At 46.9% G+C, this 27,563-nt stretch overlaps 1 protein-coding gene across 2 annotated transcripts in view; it reads left to right on the top strand.

Annotated features, from left to right (window-relative positions):
- Positions 1–27,563, top strand: part of DHRS7B (dehydrogenase/reductase 7B) — an 83,574-nt gene that overhangs the window by 587 nt on the left and 55,424 nt on the right. The window contains exon 1 of one of the 2 annotated variants that reach the window (XM_036296454.1): positions 26,706–26,779. The exons of the other annotated variant lie outside the window; for it this stretch is intronic. Coding sequence (XP_036152347.1) covers positions 26,760–26,779 — 20 coding nt within the window. The 5' untranslated portion in view covers positions 26,706–26,759. Of the gene's footprint in view, positions 1–26,705; positions 26,780–27,563 lie in introns of those variants that run through there. 2 annotated transcript variants of the gene reach the window in all.

Below are 27,563 nucleotides of genomic sequence, written 5' to 3'. Positions count from 1 at the left end.
ACTGGGGAGGAGGGGTGGCGCGGTCCCGGAACCGGCTCGCCCCGGCCGTGCTTTGCTGCAAAGAGGCGGGGCGACGAGCTGGGCGGCGCGGGTCCCCGCAGCCTCGCTGAGCCGCGGGCGAGGCCCCTCAGCCCCCCTGACGCCGGGCGCGCGGTGGTCCCTCCGAGGGTTGCGCGGCCGCCGCCTGCGGGCGCCGCTGCGAGGAAGAGGCTGGTCCTCCCACGGGGCGCGCCGCCAGCCCGGCGCCATCCGGATAGACGGCGCGGAAGCCGCAGGGCTCCTCTTGCTTGTTCCAATAGCCACATTTTGAAAAATGAAAACGAATGACATTAAGTCGTAAAAACTTTCATCCAGTATAGCCAGTCTATCATTTCAGCATGTGAGCAACATTGTAGATTTATTCAATAAAACACTTTACAGTCTTTAGACAAAAAGACTGTAAAACTACTATTTTACGCTTACAGCTGCATTTCCAGAGCCAGGGGCTCCCTGGACAGCAAGGCCTCATCAGACACCATGACAGAACCAGGAGGGCTGGTTGGGAAAAGATCTTTAAAGACGATGTCATGTCTTCGGGGAGCAAAGGCCCAAAAGCTCTGGGACCTGACCTGACCCGCCAGGCGTTGCTGCGCCCCCGCCGGAGGCCCGCAGCTCCCGCACGCCCCAGCTCCCGCACGTCCCAGCGTTCGGGTACCGGCCCGGTGGGAGCGGCAGGTTAACGGTCTGAGGACCGGAATGGAGCGAGTGTGGTCGGAACGAATTGCCGAGAACACTGGCCTCTCGGCCTCGTCCCCTCTGCCTGCAACATGTTCTCTCCCAGACTCCGTGACACCCCCCGCCCCCCTCCTCCAGGGTCAGCAGACTCTGCCTGCGCCGTCAGGCCCTCTACCTTCCACCCTAATGAAAATCATACCCCTCCGGCTCCCCAAGTTCTCCATCCCTTTCCCTGCTTTTTCTCAAAAGAATGTATTATTATTCATTCCCTCTGTAGCATAAAAACTCCACGAGGGTAATGGTTTTTGTGTATTTTATTTACTTCTGTGCCCTCCCAGGCCCAGAGGAGTACTGGCTACATGCAAGTTCTCAAAATTATCTGTTGAATTAATTAACCCAAACAAACTTTTTTGTTGTTGTTAATCCTCACCTGGGGATATTTTTTCCATTGCTTTTCAGACAGAATTGAAGGGGGGGTGGGGGGGGAGGAGGAGAAAGAGAGAGAGAAACATCTATGTGAGACACATAGACTGGTTGCCTCCCACATGTGCCCAACCAGGGACAGAGCAAACCTGAAACCCAGGTATGTGCCCTTGACCAGGAATCTAACCCACAATCCTTCAGTGTGCAGGTCAACGCTCTAAGCATTGACCTACCAGCCAGGGCCCCAAACAAACTTTTAAGACCATTCTCAGAATAAAATGCTGGTTAAGTAAGGCACCCTATGGATATCCTATATAATAGGTAGACCAGAGACCAGAACCACCACGGCCCCTCGTCGAGGGGCGATCAGGCAGGCAGGCCAGCGGTTAGGGGTGATCAGGTAGGCAGATGGCCCCTTGCCAGGCTGGCCCCACCCCTAAGCAAGCGGTTAGGGGTGATCAGGCAGAGTGGTTAGGGACGATCAGGCAGAGTGGTTAGGGGCGATCAGGTAGGCAGGCAAGTGGTTAGGGGTGAACAGGTAGGCAGACGGCCCCTTGCAGGGCTGGCCCCGTCCCCAGCAAAGAAAGAGGGAGACCCAGGCCAGCCAAGCCATCACACCCCACACCTGTTGCCTGCAGAGGGAGGCCACAGGTGGCAGGGGAGTGTGGGGCAGCGCTGCACAGATGGCAAGCAGTGGCAGTGGCAGGGATGGGGCCAGTTGCCTGTAGCCGGGGGAAGGAAAGCCCTGGATAGGCCCTGATCTCAGGACAGGCCTAGGGGACCCTGATTGTGAGAGGGTACAGGCTGGGCTGAAGGACACCATCCCTCCTGAGTGCACGAATTTCGTGCACAGGGCCTCTAGTATATATATTAGTAAAAGCCTAAGTGACCGTTACAACCGGTAGACCAAACAACCAGTCACTATTACGCACACTGACCACCAGGAGGCAGGTGCTCAAGGCAGGAGCTGTCCCCTGGTGGTCAGTGTGCTCCCACAGCCAACCTCCCATGGTCTCTTCACCCTCCTCTCCCCCGGGGAGGTTGGCCAGCCAGCCCATCAAACTGGGTGAGATGGCCCCAATTGGCCCCAATCGCTGGCCAGGCTGAGGCACCCCACCTGTGCACGAATTTGTGCATCAGGCCTCTAGTGTTACAGAAATGAATATCAGTTTACTAAAATGTGAAATCACTAATAGTCAATAACTTAGCAATTACAAATTATATGTGATTCACCTCTATAAATATCATATGTAAGGAATATTCCAATATTACTGGGCTTACACATATGATTTGCTTTCAAGAATGTGTACTTAGAATTCAGGGCCCTAACATTCATAATAGCATATTTATCGATATGTGATTTAATAATGGGAGAATTGCTAAGTGCTCTACTAAAGCTTTAAATAATTATTTTAAAAGCTCTGTAATCATAATAGCCTTACACATAGATAAATCAAAACAATGTATCCTTCAGAAACAATTTCCAAAAGAGTCACGGACAAAGCTTTTTAGTACAGCCTTTTTTGTAGGGAGGGAGTTGAAAACACCTTAAATGACCATTAATAGGAGGATGGTTGAATAAAGTATGAAATTGCCATTCTAGGAAATACTATGCAATTGTTTTTAAAAATGAAGGATCTATAAGTACTAATGTGAGAAGTATATAAGTGAATAAAACAAATTGTAGAAAAATACAGTATGTTCACATTTATGAAAAATAATACTAAATACAGATACATATAAAGGGCTACAAGAAACAAACCCATTAAAGGTAAAGTTAGCCCTAACCGGTTTGGCTCAGTGGATAGAGTGTTGGCCTGCAGACTGAAAGGTCCCAGGTTCGATTCCGGTCAAGGGCATGTACCTTGGTTGCGGACACATACCCAGTTTGGGATGTGCAGGAGGCAGCTGATTGATGTTTCTCTCTCATCGATGTTTCTAACTCTCTATCCCTCTCCCTTCCTCTCTTTAAAAAAATCAATAAAATATTTTAAAAAAATAAAATAAAGGTAAAGTTAATCTATATATCTATATCTATACTAATAAAAGACAAACGTGCAAATTGACCATACCTTCACTAGGCCTTAAGCCACGCCCACCAGCCAATCAGAGCGACTATATGCAAATTAACCCAACCAAGATGGCGGCTGGCAGCCATGGAGTTGGAGCAAGCAGGAAGCTTGGTTGCCCCAATGATGGAGGAAGCCAAGCTTCCCGCCAGCCACGGCCAGCTCTGAGCTCCACTCAAAGCAACAAAGTTTCAATTATAGAAGATAAATCCCAGATACCTGCTTTCAGCCAGCCGTGGATACAGAGCTGAAGTGAGCAGGAGGCTTGGGTTGCCCCTGGCGATGGAGGAAGCCAAGCTTCCCTCCTGCCCACCCTGGCCAGCTCTGAGCTCCTCTCAAGGCTACAAAGTTTCAATTATAGAAGGTAAATAAATCCTAGAATGAAAGAAAAAAAGGAGAGGTTGGGAGCTTCTGTCGCCAGGGGGCTTGGCCAGCCTGAAAACGGCCCTCAGCCCCTCACCCAGGCTGGCCAAACCTCCATGGGGTGAGGGTCCCAGGGAGGGGAGGGCTTGACCAGCCTGAAAACAGCCATCAGCCCCTCACCCAGGCTGGCCAGGCACCCCAGCAGGACCCCCACCCTGATCCGGGACATCCTTCAGGGCAAACCAGCCGGCCCCCACCCGTGCACCAGGCCTCTGTCCTATATAATAAAAGAGTAATATGCAAATTGACCCTAACAGCATTACGACGGGGAATGACTGGTCACTATGACACACACTGACCACCAGGGACCAGACGCTCAATGCAGCAGCTGCCCCCAGGTGGTCAGTGCGCTCCCACAGGGGGAGCTCTGCTCAGCCACAAGCCAGGCTGATGGCTGCCAGTACAACGGTGGTGATGGGGGCCTCTCCCGCCTCCTCAGCAGCGCTAAGGAAGTCCAACTGCAGCTTAAGTCTGCTCCGCACTGGCAAGTGGACATCCCCCGAGGGCTCCCAGGCTGCCAGAGGGATGTCTGACTGCCAGCTTAGGCCCAATCCCTCAGAGAGCAGGCCTAAGCCAGCAGGTGGTCATTCCCCGAGGCAGGGGTCCTCAAACTACGGCCTGCGGGCCACATGCTAATACAAATACTGTATTTGTTCCCATTTTGTTTTTTTACTTCAAAATAAGATATGTGCAGTGTGCATAGGAATTTGTTCATAGTTTTTTTTTAAACTATAGTCCGGCCCTCCAACGGTCTGAGGGACAGTGAACTGGCCCCCTGTTTAAAAAGTTTGAGGACCCCTGCCCCGAGGGGTCCCAGACTGTGAGAGGGCACAGGCCGGGCTGAGGGAACCCCTTGAGTACACAAATTTTTGTGCACTGGGCCTCTAGTCTATATATAAAAGCCTAAGTGACCAAACAACCAAACCAGTTGGTGGGTTGCTATGATGCACATTGACCACCAGGGGGCAGATGCTCCATGCAGGAGCTGCTCCCTGGTGATCAGTGCACTCCCACAGCCAACCTCCCACGGTCCCTCCCTGATTGGGGACTCTCCCCACAACTGGCCAGCCCTGATGGCCCCGATCAGGACTAGGCAAGATGCCCCAATCGACCCCGATTGCCAGCCAGGCCGAGGGACCCCACCCATGCATGAATTCGTGCACCGAGCCTCTAGTTTATAATGTTTGAATATTTTCACAATGAGAATCATATGATTTTTTACTTGAAAAATCACCAAAACTTAAAAGGAAATGATAAAAATGTCAAGATACAAGGGAGTGTAAAGAAACTAAGGCCCAGGGAAAGGGAACTTGCTCAAGTTCATACTGTGCACTCACACTGTTCCACAACATCCAGAACACCGAAGGCCAAAACTCCATTTATTCATCCCTCCATAAACCCAATTAGTGATGAATTAGAGCCTGGCTTCACTGCTCACTATCTGTGCAACCTTGGTCAGATTCCTTCATTTTCTCAGCCTGTTTACTTATCTCTTCTTTTTTATTGAATTTATTGGGGTGACACTGGGTCACAAAACAATAAAGGTTTCGCTATTCACTGTCTGTGGCTGTGTCTGCTGGGCCTAGGGGTGTGTAAGAGGGGACAGGCTGTGTACCAGCATTAGCTTCCTAAAGCTCTGAGCAGGAGGAGGATAAAAGTCCCAGACTTCCTGGGATCGGCGTCCAGCTGCCAGTTACTCCGCACCCCACCCCTAAGTTGCTTAGACTTTCTCAAGAGTCTTACGGAGAAAGGCTGTAGAGTGGGTCCGAGCTGTGCACACCCCTTTTCCTTGGGTCATGCTTGGTAGGGCAGGGCGATCTGGTTGGTGGGATGGGGCTATTGGGCCCCCTACTTGGGAGCACCATAGTCGGGCAGTCAGTGGAGAGAATGTGGCCCTCCTGCAGGGCCGTAGCACTCAGGCTCTGCTAGTCTCCAACCCTTCTCTGCCTGAGAAGCACCCGCAGGTTCAGGCTGGGTGCAGCCAGCTGTCCCCACTGCAGGAGCAAGCTTGGCAGGACGAAGCCACTAGGACTTGGGCAAACAAATCAAGAAAGCCTTGCTTTGGTCTGGCAGGGGCTGGGCCATGGGAGGGGAAGAGCTGCATTCCTCCCCGAGCTACACAGCTGTGCTGTCAGAGACACACATCAAGGCCCAGGCTTCTAGCGATGCTCCCTTCTCCCTGTGGAGCTGAGCCAAGTGGAACTTGGAAGAACAGATCAAGCCAGCCCTTGAGCAAACTGTGGTCTGTCAAGTCAATTCATAAGGAAAATATGTTATTATTTTACTTTCACTTGTTCCTTCACCAGAGTACTTTCCTTCTTTATGTAGACCTGAGTTTCTGACTTGTATCATTTTCTCTCTGAAGAAATTTTTTATAAAATATACTTTTATTGATTTCAGAGAGGAAGGGAGAGGGAGAAAGGTAGAAACATCAATGATGAGAATCATTGGTCTGCTACCTCCTGCACATCTCACAGTGGGGATGGAGCCTGCAACCCAGGCATGTGCCCTGACTGGGAATCAAACTGTGACCTCCTGGTTCATGGGTTAACGCTTAACCACTGTTTTTAGCCCTAGCCAGTTTGGCTCAGTGAATAGAGTTCCAACCTATGGCATGAAGGGTTCTATTCCGGTCAAGGGCACATGCCCAGCTGTGGGCTCGATCCCCAGTAGTGGGTGTGCAGGAGGCAGCTGATCAATGTCTCTCTCTCATCATTGATGTTTTTATCTCTCTCTCCCTCTCCCTTCCTTGTTGAAATCAATAAGAACATTTAATATATATAATATATATCTAATATATATATATACTAGAGGCTCAGTGCACGACATTCATGCATTGGGGGGTGTGGGGGGTCCCTCAGCCCAACCTGCACCCTCTCCAATCTGGGAGCCCTCTCCAATCCAGGAGTTTCTGTCTGTCTTTTCAATTATATGAGTGAATTGTCTGAGACCCCCCCCCAACTCAGTTTGGTTTGTTGCTGACAGAATAATAGAGGCATTTATTTTTCCTTTACTTCATTGGTGGAGATTTCCTGGAAGTTTTAGGATATCTTCCCTTTAATTTTTCCTAGACACTCTGATTTTACTTATGTCTCTCACCTTTGCTTTCCCTCCATCCCCCACCGCAACAGTAACTTGTTCCAGGCTCACTTTTGCTCCTAGAGATCCGTCTGCTACCAGAACTATGATTCCCAGCATTCCTGGTGCTCCCCGCGCTCTGGGCTTCCCTTCCGCTGGGAGCAACCGAGAGAGCAACGTCTCCTCAAGCCTCCGGCTCTTCCGCTCTGCTCTCCACCCAGCAGCTTGGGGATAGCGACCGAGGGAGCCACGTCCCCCCAAGCCTCTGGCTCTCCTGCTCTGCTCTCCGCCGGAGGCCTGTGTATGCAAATTAACCTACCATCTTTGTTGGATTAATTTGCATACTCCTGATTGGCTGGTGAGCATAGCAGAGGGATGGTCAATTTACATGTTTCTCTTTTATTGTAATATATATATGCATATTATATATATATATATATATATATATATATATATGTTTTTATTGATTTTTAGAGAGGAAGGGAGAGGGACAGAGAGATAGAAATATTGATGAGAGAGAAACATCATTAATTGGCTGCCTCCTGCACACCCTCTACCAGGGATTGGGGATCAAGCCTGAAGCCCAGGCATATGCCCTGACTGAGAATCAAACCAGCAACCTTTTGGTTCATGGGTCGATGCTCAACCACTGAGCCACATGGTCTGAATGAGAATTTGTAACAGTTCTTTTAAGGCAAGTCTACTGGCAACAAATTCCTTTCATTTTTGTCTGAGAAGTCTTTATTGCTCCTTCAATTTTGAAGGATAATTTTGCAGGGCACAGAATTCTAGGCTGGTAGGCTTGTTTTCCCCTCTCCAAACTAAATATTTCACTCCACTATGTTCAGTCAGATGTAGTTCTTACCTACAGGTAAGTTGTTTTCTTCTTTTGGCTTCAATATGTTTTTTCCCTCTGATTTTCTGAAGTTTAACTGTGGTATTCCTAGGAATCATGTGTCCGTGGGCTTCTTTTGTGGGGTTACATTCCCTTACTTGGTGTGCTCTGAGATTCCTGGATCTGTGATTTGGTGTCTCAGATGAATTTGGAAACATTCTCAATCATTACTGCCTCACATATTGCTTCTGGGTTTTCCCCTTCTGCCATTGCCATTACACGTGACATACATTGTAGTTGTTCCACAGTTCTTGGATACTCTGCTCTGTCTTTGTGCTTTTCAGTTTTGGAAATTTCTATGGTCGTATTTTCAAGCTTAGAGGTTCCTCTCTCAACCATGCCTAGTTGACTAATGAGCCCATCAAAGTTTTTTTCTTTTCTCATACAGTGTTTTTATTTATTTATTTTTTGTTATTTTTTTTTCTCATATAGTGTTTTTAAATCACTATAATTTTGTTTTTATTCTTTCCTACATTTTCCATCTCTGCTTATAGTATCCATCTGTTCTTGCATTTACATACTCTTTCCTTAAAGTCCTTAGCATATTAATCATAGTTTTTAATAATTACTGGCCTGCCTGCCGGTGTTGCTCAGTGGTTGAGCATCGACCTATGAACCAGGAGGTCACAGTTCGATTCCTGGTCAGGGCACATGCCCAGGTTGTGGGCTCAATCCCCAGTGTGGGGTGTGCTGGAGGCAGCCAATCAATGACTGTTATCACTGGTATTTCTTTTTTTTAAATATATTTTATTGATTTTTTTACAGAGAAGAAGGGAGAGGGATAGAGAGTTAGAAACATCATTAAGAGAGAAACATCAATCAGCTGCCTCCTGCACACCCCCTACTGGGGATGTGCCTGCAACCAAGGTCCATGCCCTTGACTGGAATCGAACCTGGGACTCTTCAGTCCGCAGGCCGACGTTCTATCCAGTGAGCCAAACCGGTTAGGGCAGGAGTGGGCAACCTTTTTGTGATTGCGTGCCAAAACCAGCAAAATCTCTGACTCAAAATTCTTCTGCGTGCCAACCCTAATTTTTTGAGAACATGTTACGCCTACGTGATATCTCTTAAGGTGTGCGTATGTGAAGAACCTTGAAGAAATAATAAAAATTCATTCGAGCGACAAAAACACAGTATATGATGATGAAAAATACATTTATTTTTAATGTATACATGTACACTGATAGTCCGACAGAAAACTTTATGACTCCGTTTGACATTATCAGTGGGACTTTTGCTGCTGCATCACTGATGACAGAGATTTTACATCCGGTTTGTATTTCGTGACCTTCAGAGATATGCACGAGCTACTACTTTCATCCGTCAGGCTACTCCTGTTACGAGACTTAACAAAATTCATCACTGAGAACAAAGATTCACAAGCGTATGTGGGTGAAACCAAAACACTGGTTGGATCTAGGAAGGCAGGGAGAGTTAAGGCAGAGGCATAGAAACTGCTCTTCCCCTCTCTCGTCAGTCCATGTCTATGGTCTTTAAGATAACTTGTTATGTAAAATTATTTATTTATCTAAGATGCACCTACACTGAATTTATCTGAAAAATAAAAAAGTCGATATTAAGAAAAAAATTGTAAATGGAAGATTATAAGAGAGGGTTTCACGTGCCAGCAAAAGTTACTGGCGTGCCATGTTTGGCACGCGTGCTAAGGGTTGCCCACCCCTGGGTTAGGGCATTATCACTAGTATTTCTATCTCTCTCCCTCTCCCTTCCTCTCTGAGATCAATCGAAATATATCTTTTTTAAAAATAAAAGTTACTAGTCTGATAATTCCAACTTCCCTGTCATATCTGACTCTGGTTTTGATGCTGTTCAGTCTTTTCAAACTGTATGTTTTTGCCTTTCAATATGCCTGGTCATGTTTTGTTGAAGGCAGACATGATACTCGTTCAGAAGAACTGCAGTCCAGAGGCCTGTAGTTATGTAGGGCAAGGCAAGCATTATATCCTTCCACGACTGGGCCCGAGTCTTTTGGTGAGACTATGCCCCGGACTGAGAACTCCACCAGGGCTTCTCAGCTTTTGTTTGTTGTTTTCCTCCTCTTAGGTGGGTCAGGATGGCTAGAAAGAGGGGAGTTAGGTAGGTCCCTGTCCCTAGGTAGCTTAGGCTCTGGTAACAGTTTCCCTGAGGGGAGGCCTCAGCAAGAACAGGACGCGCTGACATATTTCAAAATCATTACTTTCCCACTCCCCCTACCAGGAGCACAGGGGATTTTTCTCCAACATTCACTGTGAGGGCCTCCTAGAGCTCTGGGGGTAAAACTCACAACAGTGTGGGCCCCTTTTGATTGGGTTCCTCTGGCGTTTTGAACTCTCAGACTGTCCACACTCAGCCTCCAGCAGTTTGTCGATTACAGTCCAGGTTTTCCTACCCCAGGCTTCTGCTCCAGTCAGCTGTGATTCTGTGCATCCACCTGCCTCTCCATTGGCGGGGGTGGAGACAGCAGTTTTCCATTTGACCTCAACTGATGGATCTACGAAGAGTTGATTGTTGTTGTTGTTAATCCTCACCTGAGGATATTTTTTTCCATCCATGTTTTTAGAGAGAGAGGAAAGGAGGGAGGAAAGGAGGGTAGAAAGAGAGCGAGAGAGTGAAAGAGAGAGAGGAGAGAGTGAAAGAGAGGAGAGAGAGAAACATAGCTGTGAGAGAGACACATTGGTGGTTGCCGCCCAGACACTCCGACCTGCAATCCAGGTACGTGTCCTTGATCAGGAATCGAACCCGAGACCCTTGGATGCACAGGCCGCTGCTCTAACCACTGAGGACACTGGCCAGGGCAAGAGTTGGTTGACTTTTCAGTTTGTTCAGCTTTTTACTTATGATGATGAAAGGGCAGCTTCTAAGCTCCTCGCATGCTGCATAGGAGACTGAAGTCCCGACACCATTCTTTACATAAAAAGTTAGCCACTAGTCATATGGTTGCTTCCCTGTGTGTGATGAGCAAATTTTCTCTTGTTGCTTTTAAGTTTTTTGTGTCTGTCAATAGTTTTACTCTGATGTATCTGTTTGTGTTTATCCTACTCGGGAGTTCATTGAGTTTCTTGGATCTGTATATTAATGTTTGTGTTATGCCCTGAATATACCTGGAAGATGTCCCCAGTCCCCAGAATCTATTAGTAGTATATGTTATCTTACTTATATGGTAAAAGGGACTTTGCAAATGTGATTTAAGATCTGATGAAAGGGCAACTCCTAAGCTCCTTGCATGCTGCATAGGAGACTGGAAGTCCCGACACCGTTCTTTGTGGTAAGAAGTTAGCCACTAATCATATGGTTGCTTCCCTGTGTGTGATGAGTAAATTTTCTCTTGTTGCTTTTAAGTTTCATTGAACTTTTGTGTTGTTGTTTTAGACTCTCTTTCATTTATTTCCACTCTGGTCTTCATTATTTCCTTCCTTCTACTCACTTTGAGCTTTGTTCGCTGTTGTGGGAGCACTCGCTCCTCAAACCCGCACATACTTCTGAATCCTGCTCACAGCGCCGAGTGTCAGAGCAAGTTCCTCCTTGAACCCTGCTCACTGTACTATTGTTGGAAGCACTCCCTGCTCCATCCTGCCGACTGGTCCAAGTGTGGGAGCACAGGCCCTGATCCTGCCCTACTACGCCAACTGTTGGTCCAAGCCTCTCTGCCAGGGGCTGGACCTTCTGGGACGCCGGGCAGTAGACGGAGAAGCCATGAGAGGTCGTGGATATATACTAGTAAGAGAGTCTTTATTGTAGGAACCAGTGACCATGTATCCCAAGTAGCCATTAGACAAAGCAGTTCTCCAAAGCAAAGGCCCTACAGTAGGTAGCTGCACACCAGCTAGGTAACAGTACATCTTCCCTCCACAGCAGCAGCCTCCAACATAGGAGCCATCATCTGAGGAGCTGCGCTGCCTCTGGGCCCACAGCCTCTCACAGCTGCTGCATCTGAGCTCACAGCCTCAGTCGCCTTAGTAACAAACTTTAATGCTACTTAGACAAAGAGGCTTTCTGCCAAATAATGACATCAATCATTTGGGTTATAGAAGGGCTCTGGGTAATGACATCACGTAGCAACGCCCAGCTTCCTCTCCCTAGCAACTAGCCTCCTTGGAGTTTCTTCAGCCCAGGAACACAACTTGCTTTATAGCCAAGTGGAAACATTTTACACTTTAACCAAATGTCTGTGAAGCGTTTTCCCATTCCTCATCTCATTTGATCCTCACAGAAGTCCTGGAGTAGGTAGATAGGAGATTCAGGGGAATCCAGTTTTCTTTTCATTAGCTGGAAAACGGAGATTTAGGAAGCTTAGAAACTTGACCCGACTGAAAAGAAGTAAGAAATGGTGGACCTTGAAAATGACTTCAGGTTTTCTCACTGCACAGAATATAGTCAAACACTGCTGCAGTTACATATTTTACCCTTTGTTCTCCCTGTGTGATCTACAATAATAATGTGCTTCGTGTTGATATTTACTGCCGTGTTGCTGACAATTACCTGAAAGAGAAGTTGGGGTGCTTCACTGGGCTGGAAAAAGTTTAGCTACCTCAGAAAGGTCTAATTAAGCAAGTTTATTCTATATCTATAAAAGGCTAAGTTGACACGCGCATGCGCAATACATATTAAATTCTCACTGGAGCCAATCGCACGCACGTGTTTCGATCTGTCATTGTCAATCGTGAATTTGGTTGACACTCAGCAACGGTTTCTGGGCTGGCCATGGGGTCTCGGCTGCGATTTGGTGGGCTGTCGCCCCGGGGTGGTGGTGGGGCCTGTGTCCCAATTGGGGGAAGCCGAGTGTTGCTTTGTTGGCCAGGTCTGCGCTGCCATTTCTCTGTAAATGGCACATGTGCATCATGGCAGCTCCTGTGTTGAGCATCTGCCCCCTGGTGCTCATTATGCAGCATAGCGACTGGTCGGACAGTGGGAAGGACACTTAGCATATTCGCCTTTTATGTCTATGGCTATTCTCCTCACTGCTATTTGCCTTTTACTTTCTTAATGGCATCTTTCCATGTCTTAAATTTAATGACACCAATTTATCAATTTATCAGCCTTTCTCTTTAGTACTTTTTGTCTCTTCATAAGAATATTTACCTATCTCATGGTCACAATATTCCTGCTGTTATTTTCTAGAATTGTACCTTTTACATTTAGGTCTATAATGCATCTCAAATTGATTTTTTTGTGTTTGAGGTAGGAGTCAAGGTTCTTCTCCCTTCCCCCAATTGATATTCTATAGATCTAGCACTACTTATTTAAATAAAAAACGTTTAAATCCTGTCCGGCCTATGTGACTCCGTGGTTGAGCACCAACTCATGAACCAAGAGGTTCCTTGTGCCCTGGCTGGTTTGGCTCAGTGGATAGAGTGTCGGCCTGCACACTGAAGGGTCCCAGGTTCCATTCCGGTCAAGGGTACATGCCTGGGTTGCGGCCTCGATCCCCCCAGATGGGGGCGTGCAGAAAGAAGCCAATCAATTATTCTCTCTCATCATTGATGTTTCTATCTCTCTCTCCCTCTCCCTTCCTCTCTGAAATCAATTTTAAAAATATATTTTTAAAAACCCTTAGGACAGAGGACCCAGTACGCTCTCTCTCCCAGGAGCACAGCTGTGCCTTTCCCTTAACTTCCCTTCCCACTCCTCCTCCCTCTCAGGACCCCAGGCAGGTTATCATTAGCTTCCCAACTCCGAAGCTCCAAGGGCCCGCCCATCACGTTTCCTAAGCCCATTTCTTCTAGGGATTACTTCCTCTGCCTCTGTGGTTCACCAAATAAATGTTCTCTTACAGTTTGGATCTTGGCTCTGAATTCTTTCCTAATAAAAACCCAAGTACCGAGTTTGCTGAACCCAGGTTTGGTCAGACCCCACAGGTCAGACACCTGGTACCATTCCTGCTGCCTACAACAAAATAACATAATAAAAATAACACCCAGAGGGTTTGTAGTCTCTGCTCTGGTGCATTGGTTGTGTCCTGAGGTGTCCAGAGAAAGGGGAGCACCCTGACCTTCCAAAAGCATGTTATCATCGCTCCATTAAGGTAAAGACTGACTTTTGTCAGGGAAGATTCTAGCCTGGGACAGGACTACCTCCCATAAACTGCTTTTAGTTAAAATTTTTTAATTTCAGACCATGCTTGTGATTATTTTAGGTCTCTGTGTTTGCAAGGCCACAGTGCAGGCCTTCCTTGAACTTGTCAGGTTAGCATTTGGCCCCTTTTCATCCACAGGCCAATTAAACAAGGACGGGGGTGGAGTAAGGAAGCCTAGGCTAGGGCGCTTGGTCAGAGAAGGGGGTTTTCCAGGATGAACTGTCCCTGCCCATTCCTCCCCTTGAGAGGTCCCTTAAGCTTAGGAGATGCATGCATGTGGGGGAGGAAGAGGGAGAAAGGCAGGTGAAGAGCAGAGGCGCGTGCTTCAGGAGGAGAGTGCATGCTGGGGCCTTCATTTCCAGCCGGTTAAAGGCTGGCCATGCAGGGCGGCCTTAGGGGAGTTTCTTAATAGAATATGCATGAGCTTCATGCAGATGTTCAAAGTGAGATTTATTTCCTTAACTTCGTCTGCCTTTGGGTGTGGTTGGCAAAGGGCACTAACGGAGTTCTGCTATCGTCTCCCGAGGAAGGTGATTGAAGCTGTTTATTCTCGTTGGGAAAAGTACAAGCCATTTACTCTTTTTAAAAAAATAATGTTTTACTGATTTCAGATAGAGGAAGAGAGAGGGAGAGTTAGGAACATCAATGACAAGAGAGAATCACCCATCAGCTGCCTCCTGCATGCCCCCTACTAGGGATTGAGCCTGCAACCCAGGCATGCCACATGTTGCTTACCCATTCATTCAATGATGAACCTTTGGGTTGTTTCTACCTGTTTTCACAATGAATGGTGCTGCTATGGACATTTGTGTGCAAGGTTTTTGTGGATGTATGTTTTCAACTTCCTTCGGAGTACATACCTAGGAGTGGAATTGCTGAGTAATAAGTTAACTCCATGTTTAATTGCTCAGTGGTTGAGTGTCTATCTATGAATCAAGAGGTCATGGTTCGACTAAGGTTCCATTCCTGGGCAGAGCACATGCTTGGGTAGCAGGCTTGATCCCCAGTGTGGGGCGTGCAGGAGGCAGATCTCCAGTGTGGGGCATGCAGGAGGCAGCTGATCGATGATTTTCTCTCATCATTGATGTTTCTGTCTCTCTTTCCCTATCCATTACTCTCTGAAATCAATAAAAATGTACCTTAAAAAATAAAAAAAAGTAAAAAAGCTTTCGCTTTTTGCCTGGCTGGTGTGGCTCGTGATTGAGCATTGACCCAGGAACCAGGAAATCACGATTCCATTCCTGGTCAAGGCAAAGCCAAGTTGTGGGCTTGATCCCCAGTAGAGGGCATGCAGGAGGCAGCTGATCAATGCTTCTTTCTCATTATTGATGTTTCTATCTCTCTCCCTTTTCCTTCCTCTCTGAAATCAATAACAACATATTTTTAAAAAATTAAAAGCTTTCACTTTTGGACTTATGGTCAAGAGGGCAGCATAGGTAAACATGGAAATCTCCTTCTCCTGCAACCACATCAAGATTATAATTATAGCCCTAGCCAGTTTGCTTAGTGTATAGAGTGTCAACATGCAAACTGAAGGGTTGCAAGATTGATTCCGGTCAAGGGCACGTACCTTGGTTGCAGGCTTAATCCTGGACATGGTTGGAGTGCCTGCAGGAGGCAACCAATTGATGTTTCTCTGTGTCTCTCCCTCTCCCTTCCACTCTCTCTAAAAATCAATGGAAAAATATCCTCTGGTGAATATTAACAACAACAACAACAACAAAAATTACAACTACAGAACAATCATCATTCAGAGGGCCTGACATCAGGCTGAATGGAAGCTCTACAACTAGGGCTTTAAAGAAGCAGCCATGTCAAGACGGGTAGGAGGGGCGGAGACACAGAACACGCTGGCCTCACACCCCCATGTGACAGGTAAAGGTTGGGAGGGATAACTTGGCTGCAGAAGTCTTCCCTGAAGAACTAGGAGGCTCCCCAGCCCAAGGCTCTGTTGTAGGCAGTTAGACAGACAGTGAGCAGAGCAAGGACGATGGGCCAGGTACAGAAAGTCACCAGGATGGAAAGCCGCACATGGGAGAGATGAGCTGGGTGCCGAGGATCCCAGGCCCTTCCTGGGGGCCTCTGCAGGGCGGGCACCCTGTTCCCTCGGGGTCCACCTCCCTCACCTCAGTGGCACACACCTGGCCCGTGGGGGCAGGAGTGGGGAGCACTGACCAAGGGGCCCAGAGGGCTGGCTGGGAACCGAGCCAACAGCGTGTTTAATTGCTTTCCGCAGCTCTGCATAGCCCTTCCCAGACCAGAAAACGAGAGGGCCAGGGCTCACCAACGCGGAAGAGCAACGATGAAGTGGTTTCCCTGCGGCCGGCTTCTCAGAGCCTTCAATGTTTAAACGTGGCAGCACGTGGCCCGGGAGACACGCAGGGTTGGAGAGCTAAGCTGGCGGGCAGGAGGGGAAAGCTAGGGCCGGAGAGGACGTGGAGCCTGCGGCCTTCCCTCCTTCCATCCATCCATCCCTGAACGATGTGGAGCTCACTTCAGCGGAGGCTGCAGTGCTGGTCTGCGCCGACTGCTGCTCAGTGGCCTGCAAGATCATGTTCAAGAAAAAGAAGTCAGAGCAACGTTGAGCTCAGCTGCATTCACTCGGAAGAAAAGAGTTTCAATTTAAATGAACTTTTTGTTTATTGGCAAATCAGTGTCACGGGCAGCAAGCCAGAAACTGTGACTTACTCCCTGTCGGGAAACAGCCCCGGGCCATGACAACAACCAGTGCAAGGACTGGGCCCAGATGGCAGGGCGACTTCTCTCCAGTCTGTACAACATCACCCCCAAGACGAGCACAGGTTTCACTGCCTGGTGTTCAGGAGCTTGAGAGCAGATTTGTGTGTGTGTGTTCTAATAAAACTTTATTTACAATAACAGATGGGCTGGATTTGGTTCCCTGGTTGTAGTGTGTCAACTATACCTGCTCTCTAGTGCATAGGTTGAAAATATGTGTAGGCTGCACTAGTGTGTAGGATGAAGAGTTATAATAAAGAGGGAAGGGAAAGCAACAAGGCATCAGTGGATGTGGAGGGAAGCACAGAGGCGGGATGGGAAAAGGAAGGCAGAAGATGTTGTATGTGTTTCCCCCCACGTCCTGCGTGGTTCAGGGTTCAGGATCGGGAACAGGAGCCACACACAAATGAAAGAGAAGAGACAAGAGATAATTTGGAAATACTCGGGGGCCAGGCGGGCAAGTCCAACTCAAGGGGAAGGACCTCCACCGGTGCCCAGGCCTCGCCAGCCTTTTATTCAACTTTGGTTAAACATAAAGCCCTTAGTCAGCAGGTAATTGTGGTAGCAGACAGGCTATCTTAAAGGTCAGTAAATATTAGAAGGATTTACTCTGAGACTATTTGATCAGGAAATAGCTTGAGCCCCCATTGTCAGGACTAGACAATCGGTGCATAACTCAGGCCCTGCCGTGGGTTCAAGGGTCACCAGCCTTCCAGGATCCTTGTTTGCACTTCTTGCTAGTGAAGACAATGGGCAGCCTCCCAAAAGAAGATGTAAGTGAAGTAAAACGTGAACATAGAGTGATAAGGATGGAGGTAGCAGGAAGTATTGGGGGGGGGGGTCTGCATTTGATGGGAATATCTCTATATGGCTCCTTTTTTTTTCTCCCCTTGACCCTCCCATAGCCTCCCATGCCCCCACAGTGTCTTGTGTCCATTGGTTATGCTCGTATGAATGCATACAAGTCCTTTGGTTGATCTCTTACCCCCGCTTCTGCCCCCCAACCCTCCCCAGCCTTCCCGCTGCAATTTGACAGTCTGTTCGATGTTGCTCTGCCTCTGTATCTATTTTTGCTCATCAGTTTATAATGGTCTTAATTATCCATAAATGAGTGAGATCATGTGGTATTTTTCTTTCATTGACTGGCTTATTTCACTTAGCATAATGCTCTCCAGTTCCATCCATGCTGTTGCAAATGGTAAGAATTCCTTCTTTTTTACAGCAGCATAGTATTCCATTGTGTAGATGTACCACAGGTTTCTAATCCATTCATCTACTGATGGGCACTTAGGCTGTTTCCAGATCTTAGCTATGGTGAATTGTGCTGCTATGAACATAGGGGTGCATATATCCTTTCTGATTGGTGTTTCTGGTTTCTTGGGATATATTCCTAGAAGTGGGATCACTGGGTCAAATGGGAGTTCCACTTTTAACTTTTTGAGGAAACTCCATACTGTCTTCCATAGTGGCTGCACCAGTCTGCATTCCCACCAGCAGTGCACGAGTGTTCCTTTTTCTCCACATCCTCTCCAGCACTTGTCGTTTGTTGATTTGTTGATGATAGCCAGTCTGACAGGTGTGAGATGGTACCTCATTGTTGTTTTGATTTGCATTTCTCAGATGATTAGTGGCTTTGAGCATGTTTTCATATGTCTCTTGGCTTTCTGAATGTCCTCTTTTGAAAAGTGTCTATTTAGGTCCTTTGCCCATTTTTTGATTGGATTGTTTATCTTCCTTTTATTAAGTTGTATGAGTTCCCTATAAATGTTGGAGATTAAACCCTTTTCGGTGATAACATTGGCAAATATGTTCTCCCATGCAGTGGGCATTCTTGTTTTGTTGATGGTTTCTTTTGCTGTGCAGAAGCTTTTTATTTTGATGTAGTCTCATTTGTTTATTTTCTCTTTAGTTTCCTATGCCTGAGGAGCTGTATCGGTGAAGAAATTGCTTCAGCCTATATCTGAGATTTTGTTGCCTTTGGATTCCTCTAGAATTTTTATGGTTTCCTGTCGTACATTTAAGTCCTTTATCCATTTTGAGTTTATTTTTGTGTATGGTGTAAGTTGGTGGTCTAGTTTCATTTTTTTGCATGTATCTGTCCAATTTTCCCAACACCATTTATTGAAGGGACTGTCTTGACTCCATTGTATGTTCTTGCTTCCTTTGTCAAATATTAATTGAGCATATTGGTTCAGGTTGATTTCTGGGCTCTCTATTTTATTTCATTGATCTATATGTCTGTTCTTGTGCCAGTACCAGGCAGTTTTGAGAACAGTGGCTTTGTAATACAGCTTGATATCTGGTATTGAGATCCCACCTACTTTGTTCTTCTTTCTCAGGATTGTTGCAGCTATTCGGGGTCTTTTTTTTTTTATTCCAGATGAATTTTTGGAGAGTTTGATCTAGATCTGTGAAATATGCTGTTGGTATTTTAATGGGAAGTGCGTTGAATTTATAGATTGCTTTGGGTAGTATGGACATTTTAATGATGTTGATTCTACCAATCCAGGAACATGGTATGTTCTTCCATCTGTTTATGTCTTCCTCTATCTCTTTTTTCAACGTCCTGTAGTTTTCTGAGTAGAGGTCTTTTACCTCTTTAAGTTAAGTTTATTCCTAGGTATCTTAATTTTTTTGGTGCGATGGTAAATGGGATTGCTTTTTTAGTCTCTCTTTCTGTAAGGTCACTATTGGTGTATAGAAATGCCATAGATTTCTTGGCATTAATTTTGTATCCTGCTACATTGCCAAATTCATTTATTAAGTCTAATAGTTTTTTGATGGAGTCTTTAGGGTTTTTTATGTATAATATCATGTCATCTGCGAATAAGGACAGTTTTACTTCTTCTTTTCCAATTTGGATGTCTTTTATTTCTTCTTCTTGTATAATTGCAATGGCTAATACTTCCAGTACTATGTCGAACAGGAGTGGTGAGAGTGAGCATCCCTGTCTTGTTCCTGTTCTTAGGGGAAATGGTGTTAGTTTTTGTCCATTGAGTATGATGTTGGCTGTGGGTTTGTCATATATGGCTTTTATTATGTTGAGGTATGATCATTCTATTCCCATCTTGCTGAGAGTTTTTATCAGAAATGGGTGTTGGATTTTGTCAAATGCTTTTACTGCATCAATTCATATGACCATGTGGTTTTTTTCTTTCAATTTGTTTATGGGATGTATCACGTTTATTGATTTTCTGATATTGTACCATCCTTGCATCCCTGGGATAAATCCTACTTGGTCATGGTGTATGATCTTTCTGATGTACTGCTGGATCGATTTGCTAAGATTTTGTTGAGGATATTGGCATCTATGTTCATGAGCGATATTGGCCTGTAATTCTCTTTCATTGTGTTGTCTTTCCCTGGTTTTGGTATTAGGGTGATGCTGGCTTCATAGAATGAGCTTGGAAGTGTTCCTTCCTCTTGAATTTTTTGTAGTAGTCTGAGGAGGATAGGTTTTAGTTCTTCCTTGAATGTTTGGTAAAACTCCCCTGTGAAGCCGTCTGGCCCTGGGCTTTTGTTTGCTGGAAGCTTTTTGATGACTGCTTCAATTTCTTCCATAGTTATTGGCCTATTGAGATTTTTAGATTCTTCCTGATTGAGTTTTGGAATGTTGTATTTTTCTAGGAATATGTCCATTTCCTTCTGGTTGTCTAGTTTGTTGGAGTAGAGTTGTCCATAGTATTTTTTTTTAATATATTTTATTGAGTTTTTACAGAGAGGAAAGGAGAGAGTTAGAGAGTTAGAAACATCAATGAGAGAGAAACATCGACCAGCTGCCTCCTGCACACTCCCCACTGGGGATGTGCCTGCAACCAAGGCACATGCCCTTGACCGGAATCGAACCTGGGACCTTTCAGTGCGCAGGCCGACGCTCTATCCTCTGAGCCAAACCGGTTTCGGCGTCCATAGTATTTTTTAACAATCATTTGTATTTCTGTGGGGTCTGTTGTTATTTCGCCTCTATCGTTTCTGATTTTGTTTATTTGGGTCCTCTCTCTTTGCTTCTTGGTAAGCCTGGCTAGAGGTTCATCAATCTTATTTATCCTTTCAAAGAACCAGCTCTTGGTTTCGTTGATTTTATGTATTGTTATTTTTGGTCTCTATGTCATTTATTTCTGCTCTGATCTTTATTATCTCCTTCCTTCTGCCCACTCTCGGCTTTTCTTGTTGCTCTCTTTCTCGGCTTTTCTTGTTGCTAATTCTTTGAGATGTAGAGTTAGATGATTTACTACCATTTTTTTCATTTTTTGAGGTAGGCCTGTAGGGCTATAAACTTTCCTCTCAGGACTGCTTTCATTGTGTCCCATACGTTTTGGATTGTTGTGTTTTCATTGTCATTAGTTTCCAGGATGTTTTTAATTTCTTCTTTGATCACATTGGTAACCCAATCAATATTTAATAACATGCTATTCAGCTTCCAAGTGTTTGAGTATTTTGGGTTGTTTTTATTGTAGTTTATTTCTAATATTATGCCATTGTGGTCTGAGAAGATGCTTGATATGATTTCAATCTCTTTGAATTTAGACAGACTTTGCTTGTGACCCAATATGTGGTCTATCTTTGAAAATGTCCCATGTGCACTTGAGAAGAATGTATACTCCGTAGCTCCAGGGTAAATGTTCTGAAGATGTCAATTAAGTCCATCTGATCTAGTGAGTCATTTAGGATTGCTGTTTCTTTGCTGATTTTTTTGTCTAGAGGATTTATCCAGTGATGTCAGTGGTGTATTAAAGTCCCCTACTATGATTGTATTGTTGTCGATCTCTCCCTTGATATCTTTCAGGAGGTTTTTTTTATGTAAATGGGTGCTCCTGCATTTGGTGCATATATGTTTATCAGAGTTATATCTTCTTGTTGTATCGATCCCTTTAGTATTATGAAGTGGCCTTCCTTATCTCTTGTTATGGCCTTCACTTTGATGTCTATTTTGTCTGATATAAGTATTGCTACCCCAGCTTTTTTTTTCATTTCCATTTGCCTAAAAGATATTTTTCCATCCGTTCACTTTCAGTCTGTGTGAGTCCCTTCTTCTGAGGTGGGTCTCTTGTAGACAGCAAATATATGGGTCATGTTTTTTTATCCATTCAGCCACTCGATGTCTTTTGATTGGAGCATTTAGTCCATTTACGTTTAAAGTTATTATTGAAAGTTACTTGTTTGTAGCCATTTCTATTTTTTGTGCCTGTTTTCTTTCTTAGCTTTTTATTTCTTCTTTTTACACCAGTCCCTTTAGCATTTCTTGCATTGCTGGCTTGGTGGTGATAAACTCCCTTAACCTTTTTTTGTCTGTGAAGCTTCTTATTTCCCCTTCTATTTTGAATGATAGCCTTGCTGGATAGAGTATTCTTGGGTTCAGTCTTTGCTTTGTATCACTTTGTAAATTTCCATCCATTCTTTTCTGGTCTGATGTGTTTCTGTTGAGAAATCATTTGATAATCTAATGGGAGATCCCTTGTACGTAACTTTCCATCTCTCTCTCGCAGCCTTTAAGATTCTCTCTTTGTTCTGAACATTTGCCATGGTAATTATGATGTGTCTTGGCGTGGGTCTTTCCAGGTTCATCTTGTTTGGCACTCTCTGTGCTTGTGTGACTTTTTTCTTCCCCACCTCAGGGAAGTTTTCTGATATTATTTCTTCCAATAGGTTTTCTAACCCTTGTTCCTCTTTCTGTTGTTCTGGCACCCCTATTATTCGTATGTTGTTTCGTTTCATGTTGTCCCATGACTCCCTTAGGCTCTCTTCCTGTCTTTTAATTTTTTTCTCCAATTTCAGTTCAGTTTGGGTGTGTTTTGTTTCCTTGTCTTCTAATTTGGTAATTCGGTCCTCCGCTTCTCCTCGTCTACTGTTGAAACTTTCAATGGTGTTTTTTATTGCAGCTATATCACTCTTCATTTCTTCTTGGTTCTTACATGAGTTATTGATTTTTTCATCCATTTCTTTTTGATTCTTACATAAGTTGTTGATTTTTTCATCTGTTTGTTCTTGATTCTTGCATAAGTTGTTGATTTTTTCCTCCATTCGGTTTATGCACTCTAGGACCCTTAATCTGAATTCTTTTTCTGACATGTTGCATGCCTCTGTTTCGCTTAGCTTCTTATCTGGTGAGTCCTTCTCTTCTTTCCTTTGGGGGTTTCTTTGTCTACCCATGTTTGTTCTCACCGACATATCTAGATGTTGAGTCATTCAGGGGCTGCTCCTTGGGTGGCTGTGGCTCCTTGGGCTGCGGTTGCTCCTCGGGCGGTTGTGGTAGCAGTTGCTCCTCAGTTGGCAGCAGCTCCTCTAGTGGGTGCTGTTCACAGTCGTGGTGGCTCCTCTGGCTGGTGGGGGGAGGCTTCTCACACAGCTGCTGTTCCTCAGACAGAGGGTTTGCTGATCACGAGGCTGCTGTTCCTTTGATGGGGGCTGGCTACAAATGCAGCTGCTACTCCTTGAACTGGGGCCGACTGCTCACATGGCTGCTGATCCTTGAATGGGGGCTGGCTGCACGCTGCTGTTGTTCCTCTGATGTGGTGGGCTGCTTGTGGGGCTACTGCTCCTTGGACTTGGACAGGTTGATTGCAAGTCTGCTGCTCCTCAGTTGGGGCTAGGTTGCTTGCACGGCTGCTGCTCTTTGGACGGGAGTGAGCTGCATGCGTCGCTGCTCCTCCTTTCCAGGTGTTTGGTTATGTGGCTTGCTCTCTAGCATGGCACTGCATGGTCTGGTCAGCGCTTCAGGCAGCCCCCTTTAGGCTCAGTCCTCTGTAATTATGGAACCCAGATCTCAAATCCCCTGGTGCCAACAGTCTTGCAGATTTCCTTTTCCCAGTCAGGGGCTGTGCCTGTCCCAAGGGACGCGGCTGGGTGTCACGAGGTCTCCTTCTGACCCTCTGGGCTCAGAGATCTGGCAAACTTTCCTGCCCAGGTCCCTGGTTTTTACCTTTCCAGGGGAATTCTGCCCTTCCTGGCTGCAAACTGTCTCACCAGCTGAGTATACTTCGCCAATTCGGGGGTGGATGTTATCTGTTTCAGCTGCTCATTCTGTTTGCTCCAGGACAAGCCTTGGGAAGCGTCTGCCTATTCTGCCACCATCTTGTCTCTCAGCAGATTTTTTAAAAATATATATTTTATTGATTTTTTATAGAGAGGAAGGGAGAGGGATAGAGAGTTAGAAACATCGATGAGAAAGAAACATGGATCAGCTGCCTCCTGCACAGCCCCTACTGTGTATGTGCCCGCAACCAAGGTACATGCCCCTGACCTGAATCGAACCTGGGACTCTTCAGTCCACAGGCCGACGTTCTATCCACTGAGCCAAACTGGTCAGCGCTTGAGAGCAGGTTTTGAATGGTGGTTATGCTGAGTGGCAGTAAATTACAGCGTCCGGCGGCCAGCGCCCCGCCGCCCCCCAGGAGGAGGAGCTCCCCCCATGTGCACCCTACGGGGGGCAACCCCAGGTCAGGCAGGCACTGGATCCACAAGATGGACAGCAGCACCATCTCCCTAAATGCATGGAGCTTGGATGACAAGGTCAGCTTCCTGAGGACCTGGCAACCCCTGATGTGAACTCAACTCGGCTGCTGCACCAGAACCTGTCAGCTGCCAGAAAAGGGGCGAACCAATCCCGGGAGCTACAGGCAGCAACATGGAGATCCCCTGCTTTGCCTATGGGAGATCCAGGGCTGTGCTGGTGGCAGCGATGGCATTGCTGCTGACTGTGGCAGTGGCGGCGGCGGCTGCAGGCTGGTGGTGCCAGAACCTGTGTCCTCGCCAGGGCTATGCTGGTGCCCAGGCTGCCAGGCCAGCGCTGGAGCTCACCCACCATGTCGGACAAGAACTCAGCACCCAGGACGTGGACAAGGCTCCCAGGAGATGACACTGGTGATTCCCTGAGACTCTGCCCCAACCAACTTCCAGGTGCACCCAAACTGTTTTCATTGGCTTTTCTATCCAAATGGCCTGTCTTGGCTCATGCTTCAGATTTCCCTAAAATCTCTCAAACAAGCAGCAGCTGGCCTCAGCATGGACCATACCTCTCACTAAGTGGCCCCAGATCCAGTGCTAGCAGCAGCCGGCCTTGCTTCACAGCATGGCCTTGCATGCGCACTTACAAGCCCAGCACAAGTAGCATCCATCTGCAGATTGCTTTGTAGCTCATGTGGCCTCGGACAGAACACAGGCAGTGGCTGACCTCCTGGGAGGCCCCAGCACCAGTGCACCTAGTGGACAGCTTCAGACCACCTTGAAGCAGCACCACCCAACCAGTTCCATAAGCAGACACACTCAAAGGGCGGACTCTATGAGCACTGGAGTCCCACTAAAGTAAGTCGTGCTGTATAAGGTCTCCTGTGTTAGGGGCAGAAATATCCTCAGGTGAGAATTAACAACAACAAAAAGAAAATACGAATAATAACATAGCAATAAGTACACATATACCAACAATTGAATCTAAAAAGGAAATTAAATGAACAAGCAGCCCTGGCCGGTTTGGCTCAGTGGATAGAGCATTGGCCTGCGGACCCAAGTTCCTGGGTTTGATTCTGGTCAAGGGCACATACCCCGGTTGCAGGCTCCTCCTGGTGGGAGCGTGTGCAGGAGGCAACCAATCGATGAGTTTCTCTCACAGCAATTTTCTGTCTCTCCCTCTCTCTAAAATCAATGGAAAAATATCCTCAGGTGAGGATTAAAAAAAAAAGAACAAGCAAAACAGAGGCAGAATCATAGATACAGAGAACACTTTGAAGGTTGCTAGATGGAGTTGGGGGGATGAGTGAAAAAGGTGAAGGGATTAAGAAGCAGAAATTGTCACCATAGCTAAGATTTGGAAACAGCCTAAGTGCCCATCAGCAGATGAGTGGATTAGAAAACTGTGGTACATATACACAATGGAATACTATGCTGCGGTAAAAAAAAAAAAAAAAAAAGGAACTCTTGCCTTTTGCAACAGCATGGATGGAACTGGAGAGCATTATGCTAAGTGAAATAAGCCAGTCAGAGAAAGATAAATACCACATGATCTCACTCATTTGTGGATTATAGAGAACAACATAGACTGATGAACAGGGACAGATCCAAAGACAGAGAAACAGCGATCAGACTATCAATCCCCAGAGGGAAAGTAGGGGAGGGCGGGGGTAAGGGGAAGAGATCAACCAAAGGACTTGTATGCATGCATATAAGCCAAACCAATGGACATGGACAACAGGGGGATGGGAGCATGAGTGTGCGGGGGGTGGGGGGGAGGTTGGGGGTTAAGGTGGGGGATGAGGACACATTTGTAATACCTTAACTAATAAAAAATAAAGAAGAAGAAGTACAAATTGGTACTTTGGTGACTATAGTCATGGGGATGTAAAGTACAGCATGTGGACTATGGTCAGTAACATCCTAACAACTGTGTATGGTGTCAATGGTGTGAGACTTACTGGGGTGATCACTTAGTAAGTTATGTAATGTCTAATCGCTGGGGTGTACACCTGAAACTAATACAATCATGCATGTCACCTTGAGAAGGCTAACCCCTATTTTGTAAAACTACTGTTTGGAATTCTCTGCTATTCTTTAGACGGCCTCTTATTCTAAAAAAATAACTTTGCTTCCTAGCCTCCTTGAATAATGTGGAAGATAAACGTAGCTGTCTGATCTTGTAAGCCAGAGACTAGATACACCCATACTCTCAATGCCATGCCTGGTGTATTTTTTAATTGGATGGAACTGTGCTGTTTTCAAGGCCCCCAGCGAGATAGCCGCTAAGCACACATAGGGCCGGCTCTTTATAAAAAGAGAAGTTCTGCTTGTAGCTCTGCTTAGAATTTGAATTCATTTTCTCTGAGCCTACGGCGGTGAATGAAGTGTGCCTCCAAACTCTGATCATTGCTTGATTTATTCCGGCTCTCTGTAACAACCTGGCATTGAAAAATAGAAAAAAACTTTCCCTTTCTGCAGTCCTTTGGAGCTCCTATTTGCTGGGTGAGATGCTTCCCCAGTCATGAATCACTTAATAAACCCAACCAGATCTCCATATTTACTTCTCGAATTATTTTTGACATCATTGATTTTTTGGTTTATCTTTGCGCCAATGTCATACAGTAATATTTTAATTACTATGGCTTTCTAAAAGTCTTGGTAGGTGTAGCACACATGTCCAAATTTGTCCCCCCACCTCAAATGTGCGGGAGCCCAAAACAAAACCTTCCCAGCTCCCCTCGGGAAGATGGAGGGAGCACGCAAGTAGGAGGCGGTCCTTAGACCCTGCGCCCCGAGGGCAGCATGGCCAACGCGCTTGCGCAGCCTGAGAGCTGTAATTGGATGGAGCTTGGCAGAGGGAGTTGACGTCACTTCCGGGGCGGAGGACGCGGTGGGTGGACCCATGGTCTCTGCGGCGCCCAGGTAGGGGCTGGGGGGAAGGACCCCGGGCGGGGGCCTGCGTCCCGCCTGGAGCCTCGGCGCGCGGGCGTCTCCGGGCGCTGCGTCCCCTTCCCGGGCGCAGGGAGGCGCGAGGTGCCGAGCGAGCGGGGCGCGGGCGCGGCGTCCTCTGTGGGGAGCCTGCGGCTCGTGGCGCTCGGGTGCGCGGCCGGAGATGCGCGGACTGAGGCGGCGGCCCGGCTCGCGCCCCGAAGGGCGTCTGCTCCCGGCTGCGCCGTCCTTTCCGCATGGCGGGCGCCGGCGGCGGGCTGCCCTTTAGCCCCGTGTCGCGTCGGTTAGCGAGGAGGCGGGGCGGAGGGCGAGCCCGCACCCGGGGTGGCGGCTTCCGATGTCTCCCTCAGTCCCGCCCTCCTCGCCGGCGCCCGCTCCCAGGGTTGTCCCGCGCGCGCAGCGGCCCGGCGCCGGCAGCCTCCGGAGGAGCCGGTGACTGAAATGCGCGCACGGCCCTGCGCCGTCTGGGAGGCAGCCTCCTTCGCACGGGGTTAGACCTCTGGTTGTCCACGGGACGGGAAGGGGGTTAGAGGAGAGAAGTACCTCAGTGAGACTCCGTCGGCATTGGGCCTGCACTGCGCAGCCGGCAGACACGGAGTGCCGTTGTTGTATTTCATTGTATTCGTCTCTGGTTTGCAAACGGATTTAACAAGCATAGTTTTAGCCCCACTATGGCCCAAGCCCGGTGTTAGCCACCTAGGATACAAACATGCGTAATTTCCTTTCCATGCATAATTTAGTTCATGTTTTATTTGCC

Source organism: Myotis myotis, unplaced genomic scaffold (assembly GCF_014108235.1).
Source record: "Myotis myotis isolate mMyoMyo1 unplaced genomic scaffold, mMyoMyo1.p scaffold_m19_p_29, whole genome shotgun sequence".
Lineage (NCBI taxonomy): Eukaryota > Metazoa > Chordata > Mammalia > Chiroptera > Vespertilionidae > Myotis > Myotis myotis.
Note: the sequence above shows the minus strand (reverse complement) of the source record. Positions and strands in the feature narration are given on the sequence as shown.